Genomic DNA, 16,551 nt, shown 5'->3' with positions numbered 1-16,551 from the left:
ACCCAAACCATCCTTTCCCGTCTGAATAATTTCGACCACTAAGTTTTTATTAAAAAAAAGAGCTACTCCCCGTTGTGAACTAATGGCGCATGACACCCCCGGAACAAAGCCCAGGTTTTAAACATCACGAAATCCTCCTTTTTAGAAGCAGTAATATGAGTCTCCTGCAGTATTAGTACTGCAGGATTCTCAGTCCTAATCCAAGACTCTATGGCATTCATTTTTTTACCATTATTCAGACCATTCACATTAAACGAAATTAATTTCAACCCCCTATTAACAGACATAATACATGGTTTAATGCATGAAACAATACGGCATCCTTAATTGCATACCAGTTTTCGCATATACAAATGTAATCCCTGAAAACACTATTTTGCAAGAAACAGTCCTACTGCAAAGTCATCCAAATTGTTGGCATGCTTATCTTTAAAGTGTCGAGCAACAGGATAGGTCTGATCTGAGTTGGAGATTGCTCTCATGTGTTGCAGTATTCTCATGTGGATTTGTAATTTAGTACTGCCCACATACTGCAACCCACAAGAGCACTCAAACACATACACCAAGTGCAAATTCATGTAAAATACAATGGCTTTAGCGGCATGTTTAAAAATAATTTTGTTGAATAAAACACTCTTTCATAATTGGGTACAAAACAAATACACATTCCCGATATGATAAGACCAATACTTATGCCTGATTAATGTATACATATATATATTTTATGGCGGCTGGCTTGCTGGATGAAATAAAGCATTTTGGGTCTGCTCCTTCGTCATTTGGGACTGGGCTGGGGCGGATGCCTCGAGTCGGTTGGCGAGTTATATATATATATATATATATATATATACCATTCAATCCTTCCTTTCAAAAAGATTGCGCCGAGCCCCTGTTTTCTTTTAAGCGTGCTTTATTTTCTTCACAAAGCAGTGGCAAACACTGCCCGACGCGTTTCGGAACAACCAAGTTCCTTGGTCACGGGTCAACCAGCCGTTTACTCATGTCACATGATATAGTGCACAAAATATACATGATACAAACAAAGGACTACATTGCTGCCTCGTACGTGAGACTAACCTAGCCACCATCTTATAACGGTTCTTCTTAACTGGATGAAATTGTTTTTTCAGAGCCAAATTAATCGGTGTCATATATTAAAGTTAATTGTTACACTCTGATAATTCAAATGAAAACCGTAATAACCGGTGTAATGTTCAAAATGTGTCTAAAATAGACTATTTCATGATAAATGAAGCAAGCTTCATGCACAATATAAAAATCAATTGGTTGAATGCACTCACAATGTTTTTGGGTCTCTAAAGGGATCTGTGGCACCATGGTGACACATGTATTTGTTCAAGATATCAGACACACGCTGCACTAAGAGGAATGAACATTTTTAAGTAAAAATATTTATTTCTCCAAGAGTTTCTCAGTACGTCTAAAAGAACTACAAGGAACATTATAAAAACAGCAATAAGGCAATTATAAATAACGAGAATAAAATGAACATTTATAACATGGTTAAAATGTCATCTAGAACCTAAAACTAACATCTACTTCTATGTGCTACACCAAGAGACTATGGAAGGCAGAGCAACTTGCAGTCAAGAGTTTGTTAGGGAGAAGAGGTGCACTGCATATTTTGTTGACAGCAAGGCTGTCTTTATCAGCTGATGTGTGAAGGCAGTGTTCCCTGCAAAGGGCACACACATGTGGCAGTAGCGGTCTTACTCTGTGGCTCAGCTTAATCAGCTTCAGGCAAGATGTAGCATCTCTGGCTGAATCTCGTGTGATAATCTGGCTGAAGGAACTGTTGTGTAGCGTTTTAGAAATCTAGTGTAATTTTCCCTATTCATGCCCATATATAGGTATAAATCACCCTATCCTTATATAGGCATATAAATCATAACCATATTTAGACTTAGCCTATGTAGTCCAAATACGGCATGGCTACTTACAATAGTTCTAAAAATCCACAACGATTTCTTGGAAAAACCCGCCATCAGCAGTCAGGGACTTCCCCTTGCTTGAATATTGATTTATCCAAGAACTCATGGAGTTTTCAAAGAACTGAGTCTTTGATGACGTTATTATGTCCAACCTTACGTCAATCTCGGCACCTTTAAGGTGTAAATATGCCCACACTTGCCCAGGCAAACACATGGTGGTTTGGAGCAGTTTGACTTTCTACTTGCCCAACGCATCTCGCCGCAGTAAGTGCCGATGGAAGCCGACCCTCCAGCAGATGCACTGAGAGAAACGCTGTCTTTTCTCCTGCCGAGAAATCCAGCTCCAGTGTTTCCAAGCTACCCTTGCGGGTTGTTGAGAAATCGAGTCCTGAGAGAGAAATACCAGACCTCCTTTATTCCGAAACCAAGGTACGGAGTTGATTACACCCTTAGAGAATTCTTGGATAGATTCTTTGCAAAGAATACTGAAACTAAGCTACACCTCACTTACTTCTTACCTTGTACTAGACCTAGGTTAGGTACACCGGGGATGGCGTATTTTAGAAGCACCAGTTGAGTACTTTTAGGCTTTATTTATTAATGTATGTATTCTATGTATTTTATGGCTTAGAAACCATATCATGCTTTTACAGTATTATTTTATAATACTCTTCGTACTTTACGCATTGTACTTTGCAACCAGTATTACGATTGTAGCCGTTCATTTCCTCTGCATGAGAAAGAAGACTGTTCAATAAATACTTTTATTGAAAACGCCCGTCTCTCTATTTCTCTGCATCTCTGGTGAAATGAAGCATTCATGATTGACTGAGTAAAATAACTATCTATTGTTTCCGCGACTCTAGAGATACGTTTCTTATTCTTTGGAAAAAAAGTTGTCGTGTTTATGCAGTTGTCAGAAACTAATCCCTTCGTGTGAATTCACGAAAGTTTCTAGTGACCTCTGAGCTAGCTGGCACTCACAATTAAGTCTAATATATTCGGTAGAGACCTAGTCGACCTCAGTCCTACGTCTAAGCTACAGGATATATTATTCCAATGCGCAGAGCCTATTGGGAATATAGGAACTACACTACAGAACTCTCCTGATAAGCGGTGTAGTGGTCGTCCTTATATACAAATCTTATCAGGTGTTGGAATTTCTGACATAAGTTTAGGAACGTCTGACATAGATTATATGCATAAAGCTGTGCGGCCCTGATGTATTCATATCAACCTATATGGTAAAAGGAAGTCAAATCAGACTGAACCAATGGCTATATGTCTGTATTTATTCATATTTAACCAGGGTCACTTCCTCTATTAGGGCTCTGGGCCTGTGCCCCTCTGAAATTCTTACACATTTACATAAAAAATATTAAATAGATCGATTTATTTATATATGTCTAAATAAATTAATGTATTTAAGTCTGGGCTAGTTGTCTCAGGCTACCTGCTCTGCCTCACTCCGAAGCAGGAGACGGAAGCCAGGCAGTAAATCAACTTTCTTCCCTGACGCACGACACAGGTCTTACCTTTCTAAAGCCCCTTATTGTCATCATAGTCTATGCAGGTATCTACCGTTTAGAGCGTTGAATCTGCATCCTTACGTGCTGCCACACATCTTTAATTCACAGGCATGGATACTACCCTTTCTCGTTTGACACACGTAGGAGTGGATGCAAGCATGTGTGATTTGGTGCCTTGTTCTTGTAATGGAAGGTTTTATAATGCCAAACTTGTGTTATGTATTTTGCGCTGAGACCAATTGTTAAGTTAACCACCCTGACTGTGACACTCCAGGCCCTGGCTGCAGGTCGCTTGTCCTTTAGAATTGGAGCTGCCGTATTTGTTCACCCGCAAAATTAATACAAAAGATGAGCATGGTTCTCGTTCACTTGTGAAGTTGATCCAAAGATACTGGTCAAGTGAAAAGCAAGAATTATGTACTCACAGTAAAGACAGTTACTTCTGTGGCGTTAAAACTGGCTAGTGTCTTCATGCCCTTAACATTAATGGCAAATACATTGATTGATGTACACACAATCAATGTTAAAACATTAAGGTAATTCATGTCAGTGATTTAGTTCCTCTCTTATTTCACATTTTAGTTAATCTTGCATTTCCCAAGAGAGTTAGTTATTTCATCATGTTGTGTTTTTGTGTTTGTTTCGTACATCTTATCACTCTTGCATAGTGCATTCCTTGAGTTGTGCCAGGTGTTTAGGAGGAGCTTTGATTGAGAGCGTTGGCTCTGAGGCTGAAGGCAAAGCAAAGTGCCAGTTAGTGGGATGGAATCTCTGCAAGTCAGGCAGAACAATGGGCATGCAATCCTGTTGCCACAGAAATTCAGTGTAAATGTGTGTGAATGGGGTACACAGATGTCAAAATATTTACCAGGCAAAACAAATGGAAATGAAGTGGTTAAATGTGAGTGAGTGCAGTGTATGTTTGGGGTGATGAAATGAGGGAGATGTGAAGAAGTGCATTTGGGGGAGTGAAAAGAGGGTGTGAAGAGGAAAGTGAGGAGGTTAAAAAGTTGCAGATGAATGAGAAGTGCAGAGAAAAAAGGGATACATTTCTAACATAAAGTACACATAACTAAAGGCCAATAATCCTTCAAGCCCTTAATAATATTTAATTCACAGTCTCACAGTTTCAAAATGGAAACATTTCCAATGTTAATTTTTTATAACACATCATTATTGTTACTAATTTATAATAAATAGCTAATAACCATAGACAAAGCCACTTGTACTGACAGATCTTAGGTGTATGTCAGTTGTTGTATTATACATCAGGATCTCAGAGAGAAACTTAAATACTGGTCAAGTGATACACTATGGGAATCACAGAAATTTATTTTACGTGTTCCTTTTTAGAGAACCCCCACTTTTTGATCCTGTCTGCACATATTTCTACATGACTGGTTGCAGCCAGCAGCTGGGGGTCCTCCCCGAAGCCTGGTTAGAGCATTTTCCAAAGTTGATGCCACATGCAGCGCAAGATACTGGGCAAGCACACACTTTAAAGGGCCAGAGGTTGTTGTGCTATACAATCTCCACAGTAAAGTATCTGTTGAACATATTAAAGCAGAAAGATATGGGACCGTTTTTAATGTATTTGATATATCAAGACTATACGTTCTCACAGCTTTATAAACCTTGCTTTCTCACAAAACTCATTAGCTTTCAAATGCAACATTTGTCTATATGTTTTAAAAATGTTCTCTACAGGAGGAGCCACCCTGGATTCCACATTTGTCCATTGAGCTTGCGTGCTTTGCTTGCTACATAAAGGTCATACCCAACTTTTACGCCTCACCTCTTTCAAATGTCACCAGCTGCCACTGTATTTAACCTTGACATGGGGAAAAGTAGGTGCTTGCCAGAGCCTAATGTTGCATCAGGTGTTATATTTATGCCTATAGTTGAATTGCTGGATACTTTCACAGTTCTTAGAAAGATACGGTCAGACGAAATCTGTGTCAAATAGCAGACATGACAATGATTCTGCAGAAATCTGAAAAGATGATGACTTCCAATGTCTAAGATTGAGAAGATGACAGCCTCCACTATCTTAGATGAATTGAGGTCCTACATAAAATGCTTTCGAACCTTAGGGGCTTTTCATCATAAAGAGAAGAAGCATAACGAGCAATCATATCTGTTAAAAACGAAAATGGGTCTGTGGATTGCAAGAATATAAATTAAATATTTGCTAAATGTTATAAGCTACTTGATTTTGTGATTGTCTTTCCCAGAAAAATGTACTCGAAACAGTGCTTAGAAGAGGTTGAGCTGAAAATAATTATATAAGATGACTCATATTGTAAGTGACCTGCGGCATTATGTACGAAATGGATTTAGCATTTCTTTAAGGACCGAATCGCAATTTTGGGCAATTAAAATATCCTTAATAGCCTTTCATTATGTACAAAGGTCAAAACACGATTAAAAAATGCGATTCATATGCAGTAGAAATTGCATTTTGTTATTTCCTAAAAAGTACATCTCACATAGGGATTTCCTATTTGGAATTTCCTAACCTCATATAGATAGCATTTCCTAAATGTGAAATGCGAGTTTAGGAAATGCTATTGTCAGTGGATTTAATCCGATGGTAGGCAGGTGCAAAATAAGAAAATGCATCAAAAGTACACCTATGCAGAATGATAGAGCATGCAATAGCCCCAGGGCTTTGGAGTGCTCTACATGTATTTCATGTTTTAAAAAAAATATTTTATGGGGGGCTTTCCTATGAGGAAATCGCAATTTTGGAATTGCAAAACTATTCATACATATGGGCCTAAGGCCCATAGGGACCAATAATTTTGGATTTTTAAATGTGCTATTTTCTATTAGAAAATTACACATTCGAGAATTCCTAATAGCATTAGTAATCGATATTAGGAAATTGCTAATTTTGTACATTTCAATTTGCATTTCCTAAAGAGCGATTTCTTAAAAATCGCTATTTAGGAAATGCAAAAAGGAACCTTCATACATATGGCCCCTGGTTACCAAAGCAGTAATGCAAGGGCCGGATGTACAACCCACCAATTTGCAAATTGGAATGCACAACAGTGTCTCAGACACTGTTTGCAATTTCTAATAGGGATGAAAATTACATGCCTCATTGATAATGAGGCAGGCGCAATTTGCGACCCCATTAAGAATGGCTAGCACTCACAGGGATGGTGGCTTGCTGGGGTCAGCAGACCACCTTGTCTTTGACTGCTTTTTTAATAAAGCTGTTTTTTTTTAATGCAGCGCGTTTTTCTTAAAGGAAAACAGGATGCATTTAAAAAAGAAGAGTGAAACTTTTCAGTTTCATTTTTTTAAGCGCAGGCAGTAGTCCATGGGACCACTGCCTGCTCTTAAAAATAGTTTCTCACATACTCACAAAAAGGGAAGGGGTCCCCTGGGGCCCCCTTTCTGTTTGCAAGTGGTTTACCACCTACTTAAAGTAGGTGGTAAACTGCAAGTGTTTTGCAGCCAGTGATGCAGTCGCAGAACAATAGTACATGGCATGGTAACTCGCTATTAAGAAGGGACACCCCTTCCTAATAGCGAGAGTCACAAATGCTATTTTGAGAATCAGTGACTTGCAAAAATTTCATTGCCTTTACCCTTCTTTGCGGTCGCAAACAGGAGGATCTCATGTTTGCGGCTGCAAAAAGGAGTTGCACATCTAGCCCCAAGTCATCAATGAAAGAATCAAGATGAAAGTAATGAGCTTGATAGACTTTAATCACAGTTCCACTATATCTTCTCTAACATTCCTTATCAAGTGCTAGCCAGGATATACATCAGTATGGTTGCAAGCCCAATTCCACTGATATGGCTCCAATGACGCTGTCCCTGAAACTTGGTGAGCCCAGATGATCTTCCAAATTTAAGGCTAATTACTCTTCCAGCTTGTGATCTAAAGTTCCATGGTCATTTGTTGACTTCATATCTTCAAATGATTGATCCATAATCCATTTGTCACACTCTGGCTCATTAAAGTTGTACAAACACCAGACAGTGGTGCATTGACCCACTCAACTGGTCTTATCTACCGAGGGTTCTGGATGGATCATTTTGTGTTCCTATCTATCTGCATTATTCTTGAGGTCGTGATTAATAACAACACTAAGACACAATTCTTAACAAAAAGCTTATTTTCAAAAGACATTCTATTCATGTGTGCACTTGATAGGGTACCTTTGATTTTACTTCTGAACACTCTTGCCTTGGAGATACTTTTAACATTGATCTGTACAATTCCTTTCGATAAAGATAATCACTAAGGGGTCGATTATGATGGCGGACGGACCTGAGTCCGTCCGCCACCATAGAGTAGGAGGGAACCTCAGCATGGCCTGCGGAGTTCCCTCCTGTGCAATTAGGATGTGACCGCCACCCTGGCGGTCACATCCTCTATTTTTACCATTGCGGCGGGTGCGGCTTCAAGCTGCATCCGCCGCAATGGTAAAAATGCATACATTGCATTTGTATACAAAAAGCAGGGGGGTACCCTAGCTACCCCCCATGTGCACCCACTACCCCCCTTTCACCCAAGGGGCCCGCAACGGGCAGCCGCAGTGAAGTTACACATGCTTTTCCACGACGGAAAACCCGCCGCGGAAAAGCATTTGAAACAGCCCATCCTAATATGGCTGACGGTGTCTGAGAGACACCGTCACCATATTAGAGCTTTTCCGTCGCGGTTGTAAGCCAACCGCGGTGGAAAAGCTGCAGAGGGAAACCAGGACCCACCAGTCATCCTAATGTGGAGGTGGGTCTTTGGTGGGTCCGCTGCAGTTTTTCCGCATCCTCCAGGCCGGCGGTGGCTTCCGCCGGCTCGGAGGATGCGGAAAAACCACAATCGTAATAGGCCCCTTAGTTTGGGATGGGATATGAATGTCTTAAATAAACAGATTACATTGTTCTTCTGCTCACTCACCCTATATCACCAATTGGAGTGTTGTTCTAGCTCAGGGGTCTCCAACCTTTTGTGTAGTGAGAGCTACTTCTGGTCAGTGAAAATCGTCGTGAGCTACCAAACCCCAAGCAACTCGCGCATTTTTCTGAGAGACCTCTCACGCCCAGTTTCATTGACATTAAGGTTAAAAAACCTATTGTCTTCAGAGCCCACCATACTGTGGTATGAACACAAGACTTAAAGTTCCCTAGAAACACTAAAAGGATTGACTTTGGATTTGTGTTTTGTTGTCAAACCACTTTACAACCTTTCACAATAATAGCTTCAAAATCAGGACCTTTTAATACCACGTGGACACCTTTAGAATGTTATATTGCAGACCATTTGTGAGTAGTAGCCATGCTCGTAAATTAAACAGCACAGTTTGAAAGTGAGATAAGTAACCCACCATAGCTATGTGTAATTATGAACACAGGAGGACTGCTTTTCACAAATAACCTGACATTTCATTAATTTTGACCTAAGCATACTTCTGGGCTTGTATGGTCTTTAGTCGTGTTCTATAAATAGGAAGAGGGCTTAAAATTGTACCACATACACCAAGCGCCAAATTCACAAAGATGAAGTTTTTGCAAATCAAAATTTGATTGGGTTCTCCTACATTTGTAGCAAACATGATTGGACTTTTTTTAAATTAAGAAAAGCTTTCAAAACTACTCCAGGTAATATTTCATGACAGCAGCAGACTTTTGTGACATAGCCCTGGGACCTCAGGCTTATGGTGACTGATATCACCCACACCACAATATCACCTTCTGACCTAAAAAATATTATTTCTCCAACCAACCATGATTACCCTCTTAAATGCTTGTCTATTCCTGCCCTTTATCTTAGCGCAGCAAGGCGGCTAGCTAGCTATGCTGTGTGAAAGTTGGCTAAATATACCCCCCAGACCCAGAATAAAGTACTAACTTTAGCCCTAAAATTTGGCATTTAAAGCATTTTGCATGATTGGACCTATTTTTTCCAAAATTTCACATAATTGCGTGAATGGAAATTACGTGTTTTGCACACTCCTACTAATAACCAGAAGCAGACATTGCAAGATATCAAGTGTAGCCATTTTAAAGATGGGCACAGAATGTGGCCAAACGGCTAGGGCGGTGGAACTCTGTGGTGCGCAACCAGGTTCGGTTCTCGCCAGGGGCGCTCAACGTTCTGTGATTCTGGGGCTGGGCAAATCACTTAATCTCCCAGTGCCTAACAAAAAGTAATGTGTCCGTTTGTAACGTAACTGGTGCTCATGTAAAGCGCTATGATACCTTTGGTTCTAGTTTGCGCTATAAAACTGCACACAAAAAGAAAATGACAAAGTTCCTCTTGAAAAGTACATCCCCAGGGCCCAGCCTGAAGAACATCACTGCTGTTCAAGACAAGCTGGCATACTATTGCAGCCATACAGGACGATGATGGGGACTGGGCTGCATGCGTGAGCCTTGCCTCCTGGCCAATAGGTAGGAATGTATTAAATAGGTAGGGCCATGACATGCCACATTACGGACATGTGGGCAGTACATTAAGAAGACTCACAGACACAACAGTGAGACAACAAAATAAAGCAAACGCCACAATAGTGACACAACACAAGACGTGAAAGAGGAGGCCGCTGCTTGTCGGAATGGGAAAGAAAAGAGGCCCAGGCACACAATTATGGAAACTAAACAATAATATCCATGGAAACAAATAAATATCTCAAATGACCCATAAGTGAGACATGAAAAGTTCAGGCAAAGCCCTAAAACTGATGTAAAATCCCGGAAATGGAAGGTCACAAACCACACTGTCTGACCTTAAAACAGAGCAGGCCTCGAAAATGTTTAAAACTATTATCTAGCCTGCAGTTTAAATAACTTCAATTGCATGCTCTCCCTTTAAAGAGGAAAGTCTTTTTTTTTATTTAGTGGCAAAATAAAATACTTTGGTCATAGAATTAAATGCATCATCTTGTGTACAATAGTAGTAGGCAGCACTGTTTATTTTCTTTTAAAAATATGGGCTAAATGCAGGTTGAGATGCATACAAAATAACCATTTTGCCAGTCAAAGACGTTTCAAATAAAGGTTCAAATTGGACAAACATTGTCATTACCACATTCGATAGGTCATTTGTTTTATCAGTGTGCTAACTGTTCTTAAGTGTACAATGTTTTATAGATAGAGATACCTCTCTGTACAGCACAAACTTCACAGCGACCTCAGGTCAAGAGTAAATAAAAAATGATTACACATGTAGGCTACACCTCATGGCCGCGGTATTTCAAACTACTTAATACTGGCTATTAACCAAACATCCGACACCCCGATTTAGTTCACAACAAAGTGCACCCAGATAATTATTTGTGGGCTTACCATAACGTGGTTTTACTGCTGGTGCTTGCTGTGCTGATCCGTTGGTATCGCGCGTACAACAGGGACAGAGGCTCTCTCACATAGGGGCATGCTCTTGTAGGTCGAGTGGTATCAAGGACACTGCGGGCTGCAGGCATAATTCGTCCCTAATTGACCTTGGTCAATGCTGATGCTTAGCTTCTGGCGTCACGGTAGGCAGAAGTTGCGCAGGCATCTTTCTTGACTGGGCCTGAGGCTCGGGAGAGTGCACTCACTGCATGCTGCCTGCAATGCTGGTTCATAGTGGCTGCAGAGAAGTGTTTTAAACGCCTGTGGAAGTCTTTTAAAAACAGCCCAGTGCTGCGGGGAGCAGCTTGATTACACAACAGATGTATGAAGGTGGCCGTAGCAGGGTTCCGTGAGTCTCCGCTTCGTTGAATCATGCAGCAAGATGTAAGGCTCTAGATCAGCATATGTACTAATTGTAACATGCTGTTGTGTCTCGCATTTGCATTACCTTCACTTCATATGCTTTGTAAATCCCTGGCGTAGGCAATCTAACACTGCTCAAGCCAAGCCGATATCACTCGCTTCTCCCCGCCCCAGCAGCTAACTAATAGCCAATGTCAGCAGCCTGAGATTTTGAGCAAATATCAATTTAACGACCATCCATGTGCTACTTACAGTTCTCTATGTTTTCATAAAATTGCAATGAGACCTTGCAGAGAAGGAGCAGGTGGAAGTGCACAGTTACCCGCATGTAGGGGAACTGGGATTGATGTAAAAGACAAGTCAAAAAAGGTGGTTTTAGGGTTCCTATCTACAAGAACATTGTCTCCTTCACTTGACAAGCTGGCTTTCTTCTACATAAATGTCGGAGATATTATGGATGAATTTGGAGTGAGCGGAGATTGATCTGTATGTATTGTTGAAGCAAAGTTAACAAGGCAACCCAGTAAATGCCTCAGACTAGATTATGGATTACCCTGCTTCTTGATGTTGGGCCCTGCCCTACCACTGTACCTCAACTGGATGTACAGTGTTTATTATGGTAATACTATTTCTGCCATACTAGCCACTATATTCATTAACCCTTTTTAAATCATTACACATTTTTCCAAAAAATAATTATTTCTCCTAAGATCCTATGTATTATGGCTTTTACTTCTGCTGTGCCTCAATGTGTCATATGGAAAAGATTTTGTCTGTCAGAAGAAAATATTTGTGGGTGTTTTGATGATTCTAACAGTAAATCACATGTTTCCAGTAAGAATATGAAAACTTTACAAATTCATTTAGCAATAGTTAATCAGATCTGTATTTTAAATGTACCATAATAAATTAGGATATAATTAAAATTCAGCAGGTCTTCATTTGAGAAAGGGCCAGCTATCCAGTAAGGGTTTGTGGTTCTTTATTACCAGCCCGAACATATTTGCTCATCGCAGAATACGATACGATATGCTATTACACCACCTAATAGTTAATTCTAATCAACTATTTTAGTTTACTGTATGTACTATATTGTAAACTTCATTATGCATTATTGGAAACAATGTTTGCAAAAAGCAATGTTAAAAACAACAATTTAAATGTGGTTGCTCATTTGCAATGGTTGCTTATTTATTAGCACATGGCTTCCTTAAAACCTGTATGTTTTCAACATCGAACACCACTTATCCGTACATCACTCTGAAAAATTGACCCAATGGCTCTACTTAGTCACCTTCATTGAAATACAACCAGGCACTCAACTTTTAAACTCATTAGCAAGGTCTGGAGCATAATATCATATTGCTAGCACAGAGAAATATGCACTATTCATACCTCTGAATCATTGGTGTTCCAAAGGATGGCTTTAGTGTTGATTGTAAATTCATGTCCCTGTGGTGCTCGATTATCAAATGTGCCCACTTTCACATATTTGTAGGACCCATTGGAAAACATTTGCCAATTCAGAATATCAAAGACAGCAGGAGGATCCCCATTTTCATCAAAGAAAATCTCATCTCCAAAAGTTGTAGCAAAATGAACATTTCTTAAATGCTGAAGGACCTAAGGATTAATGATGCATTGATGTTTTTTAAAGTACAGATAACAGAAGACAAAGAGATCATGAGATACAAAAGAACATGCACTGGAGTCTCCGGGGCAAAAGTAAATGCTCCCACAGGGACATTAAGAAACTTCAATGGCAACCAAGGACTTCATGGTCAAAGCACAGTGCAGTTATTGTGCAATATAACACATGCCTCACTAACAGATATCATTTTGGTTCTTACCATTCCGCTATTGTATTTTGAGATAGAATGTGCAATGTAACCATGATGCGGGAAACTCATCAGTTTGGTGTCGACGAAAATCACATAAACTGATTGCCGCCTTACCAAAATATAACCAACTAGCAGCCCGTCCCGACATTGTCCTGGTATGAATTGCTGCCGGCCAGTAGTATATCGTTTTGTAGGATTTCGTTTTGATAGCATTTCTTATCTGTGACAGTTGGAGACAACCTCAGTTAACATCTTGTGTATAGAGTGGGCTCGTCCCAAGCATTTAACAATTTTAATAGTGAACTTTTATAATGCCCCGGAGAAGGACACGCGGAACCTACATTTAAGCTCCTTGGCATCCTTCTTAGACGAATACAAGTCAACACATAATGCTTTATTTGAAGTTATTTTAATGGGAGATTTCAACATACACCCATGTGGATGGGATTGTCTTGCAAAACACCAAACAGGTCCCCCTGGTTCTATTTCCACTCACTTTGAACATTCCCCACAAGGGGAAGTGCTGGAAGACTTACTTGCTAATATGAATTTGTTTGAGTTAGATGGGGCCTGGGGGGAGGACAGGGCCCGACATTCAGAGGCAGAGAGGCTGACACAGTGATTGATTTCATTTTTGTTTCAGCCGGTATAGTTAATGTGGTTTCCTCCTATGAAGTTGTAGTCTCAGCATTTAGCGACCATAATCCCCTGGTATTGTCTTTGATTCTTGGGGGGGAAACAGTTAGACAGAAGGAGCGACTGGTAGGCTGCATTGATAATCTTATTCCCAAGGACCAGGGTAGGAGACTAAACTGGGCCAAGGTGGTCCCAGGTACTTTCATGCAGGATCTTGCGATCAAGGTACAAGCGGACATGGCGGTATGTTTAGATAGCATGGCGGATGGTAAAGAGATTATTAATTCCTTTTCATTATCTGCACACAAGTTAGCCATGACCTGAAGTGCAATAAGAAGTGGGAAGGTGCAAACCAACCAAGGTGGTTTGATGAGATTTGCTCAAAAGCCCACAAAGAACTAATGTACGCACTAAAAGAAATACCCAGAAACCGGGAGCTTGTGGATTTACTAAGAAAAAATTACAAACTTGCCATGGCCAACCATAAAAAGTCCATTAAAATTGAGGCCTGGGAAAATCTCATGTCAACAGATGTTCTTAGAGACAGTTCAAAATTTTGGGCAGTGATCAACCATCCCTATTTCTCAGGTTTAGACAACTCGGTCATTGATTCTGTGATCCCTGACGAGAAATGGGTTGCCCATTTTAGTAATATATACAACAGTGAGAAGGAGAACACACTACAGATGGGTCTCGTATATATGCACTCAGATCCCCCTTTGTTTTTTGGCCCCTTCAGCGCTGATGACAAAGCCAGCTCGTCATGGGCGTTACCTGCGCTACGTGCATGACGAGCTGGCTTTGTCACGTAACGCGCGATTTTCAAATTTTCAGCGCGCAGCGGGAAAACCGCTAGCGCGCATGCGGTTAATGAGGCCGAGGTTCAAAGGGCCATAGAGGAGATGACGAAAAACAAGGCACCGGGCCCATATGGTGTACCTGCAGATCTATATAGGACTCCTTTAGATTTCTGGTCAAAGATTCTCACAAATGTTTTTAATTCCACAGTTACATCTGGGGTCATGGTCCACCTCTACAATAATACCCGTATTTAAAAAAGGTTCGAGAAGTGACCCCGCCTGCTACAGGCCGATCTTGCTGATTGACTCTGCCGTTAAGATCTTGGGCAGAGTCATCTTGCAGAGACTTGGAGAACATCTGAAGGAGAGGGGGTCCTCTCAGAACTACAATACGGGTTCAGGGAGAAAAGAGGCACTCTTGACCAATGCCTTAATCTCCATATGATAATTAGTAAATACACCCAGGCCAAGGAGGGCCTGCTATATATGGCCTTCATGGACCTGTCATCGGCCTTCGATCTGGTCAATCACGCTAAGCTGTGGGCCATCCTGACTAGCATAGGGATAGACCCTTCCTTGGTGAACTTCTTAGCGGTCTTGCACCAAGATCTACTAGCCTCTATTAGAACTAATAAGGAGGGTGGAAGCACCAGGTTTTTTAGATCCAAACGAGGTGTTAGGCAGGGTTGCATCTTGGCGCCCCTCCTATTCACCTTATATATAAACTCACTTGAAAAATCTTAGGAGGGGACCACACCAGACATCCCACGTGTAGGGGACTCTACAGTACCAGCACTCCTTTATGCGGATGACGCGGCGCTATTGGCCCGCACAGGGGTAGGGCTGCAGAGACTCCTAGATGCTTTTTGGGAATTCATGCTTTCCTTAGACCTACAGGTAAATAATAACAAATCGCACGTGATGGTGGCGGGGAAACGGCCAAAGGCTGCCAAGATAAAAAGATTTTCTTGCAATGGAGAGGGGGTCTCCAGGGTCCCGGTCTTACTTGGGCGTCATTTTCTATGAAAGGGGTACCTGGAGTCCCCAATTATATGCGAAAGGCATTGCTGTCACCAGATCAACTTCAGCATTATTGAGCTTTGCAAAACGTTTGGGTTCGCGCCCTATAGAGGCTCTGTTGACAGTATACAAGTCTAAATGCCTCTCAATAGCAATGTACGGCGCTTCCTTGTGGGGATTCTTACCTCAAGGTAAACTCCAGATAGTAGAGAACAAATTCCTTAGATCCCTGCTAGGGGTCCCCCAATCGACCCCAGTACTTTCAGTGCATTCTGAGCTGGGTCTTGGTTACATTACCGACCAGTTACAACTGGTGCCACTGATCTGCTGGGCTAAAACCTGGCTCAACACCGAAATTACTTTGAATCACACTATTCTTAAAGACTGCATGGCACTGGACAAAGTAAACCAAATTCCTTGGATATCATATATCAAGGACACTCTGAGCAAACTGGGCAGGCCTGACCTATACTCTTTCCCCAACTTGTTACAGAAGGGCGATGTAAAATGGATTAGGGATAACTTTCTGGGTCTAGCTGAGCAGGAACGGGAGGCAGTGGAGGTTCTAAAACCGGGCGTCAGAGCCAACTATATGCTTCTGACCACTCCTTCAATAGAACCCTACTTGAAAATTGTTACCCGACCGTTCCATCGCCATCTCCTTGTAAGATTCAGATTTAACATTATTCAGTACTCCTTGGGCACTATCCTGTATGGGGGAAATCGGACCTGACCATCCCCTGCAGCTGTGATAACTTTTCGGAACAGTCACTCATGCACTTTATTATGTTTTGTGGCCATTTTGAGGACAGTAAAAAACAGTTCCTGGTTCCCATCCTGAGAGAAGCGGGCTTTACACAAGTCTGGCCTGCACTCCTCTATTTACAACTGTTGAGCAGTACCAGGGTAATCTTTGGGGTCGCAAACGTTTTGGTCGCTGCTATGCGTATTAAGACCAAAAAACTGTTGTTGAATGTCTCTGAGGTGTGATTTTAATGCAGTCCTTTGTATGTGGGGATGTTTTATCTATACTCTATGTACAAATATGACAATG

At 41.1% G+C, this 16,551-nt stretch overlaps 1 protein-coding gene across 1 annotated transcript in view; it reads right to left on the bottom strand.

Moving 5' to 3' along the window:
* Positions 1 to 16,551, bottom strand: part of LOC147693527 (vomeronasal type-2 receptor 26-like) — a 233,995-nt gene that overhangs the window by 194,534 nt on the left and 22,910 nt on the right. Inside the window, exon 3 of the mRNA XM_086936044.1 lies at positions 12,596 to 12,823. Within this exon, the coding sequence (XP_086792170.1) occupies positions 12,596 to 12,823 (228 nt within the window). The remainder of the gene's footprint in view (positions 1 to 12,595; positions 12,824 to 16,551) is intronic.

This window comes from Lissotriton vulgaris, chromosome 8 (genome assembly GCF_964263255.1).
Source record: "Lissotriton vulgaris chromosome 8, aLisVul1.2, whole genome shotgun sequence".
In the NCBI taxonomy this organism is placed as follows: domain Eukaryota; kingdom Metazoa; phylum Chordata; class Amphibia; order Caudata; family Salamandridae; genus Lissotriton; species Lissotriton vulgaris.
The sequence above is the reverse complement of the archived record's forward strand: the minus strand, read 5'-3'. Positions and strand labels throughout refer to the sequence as shown.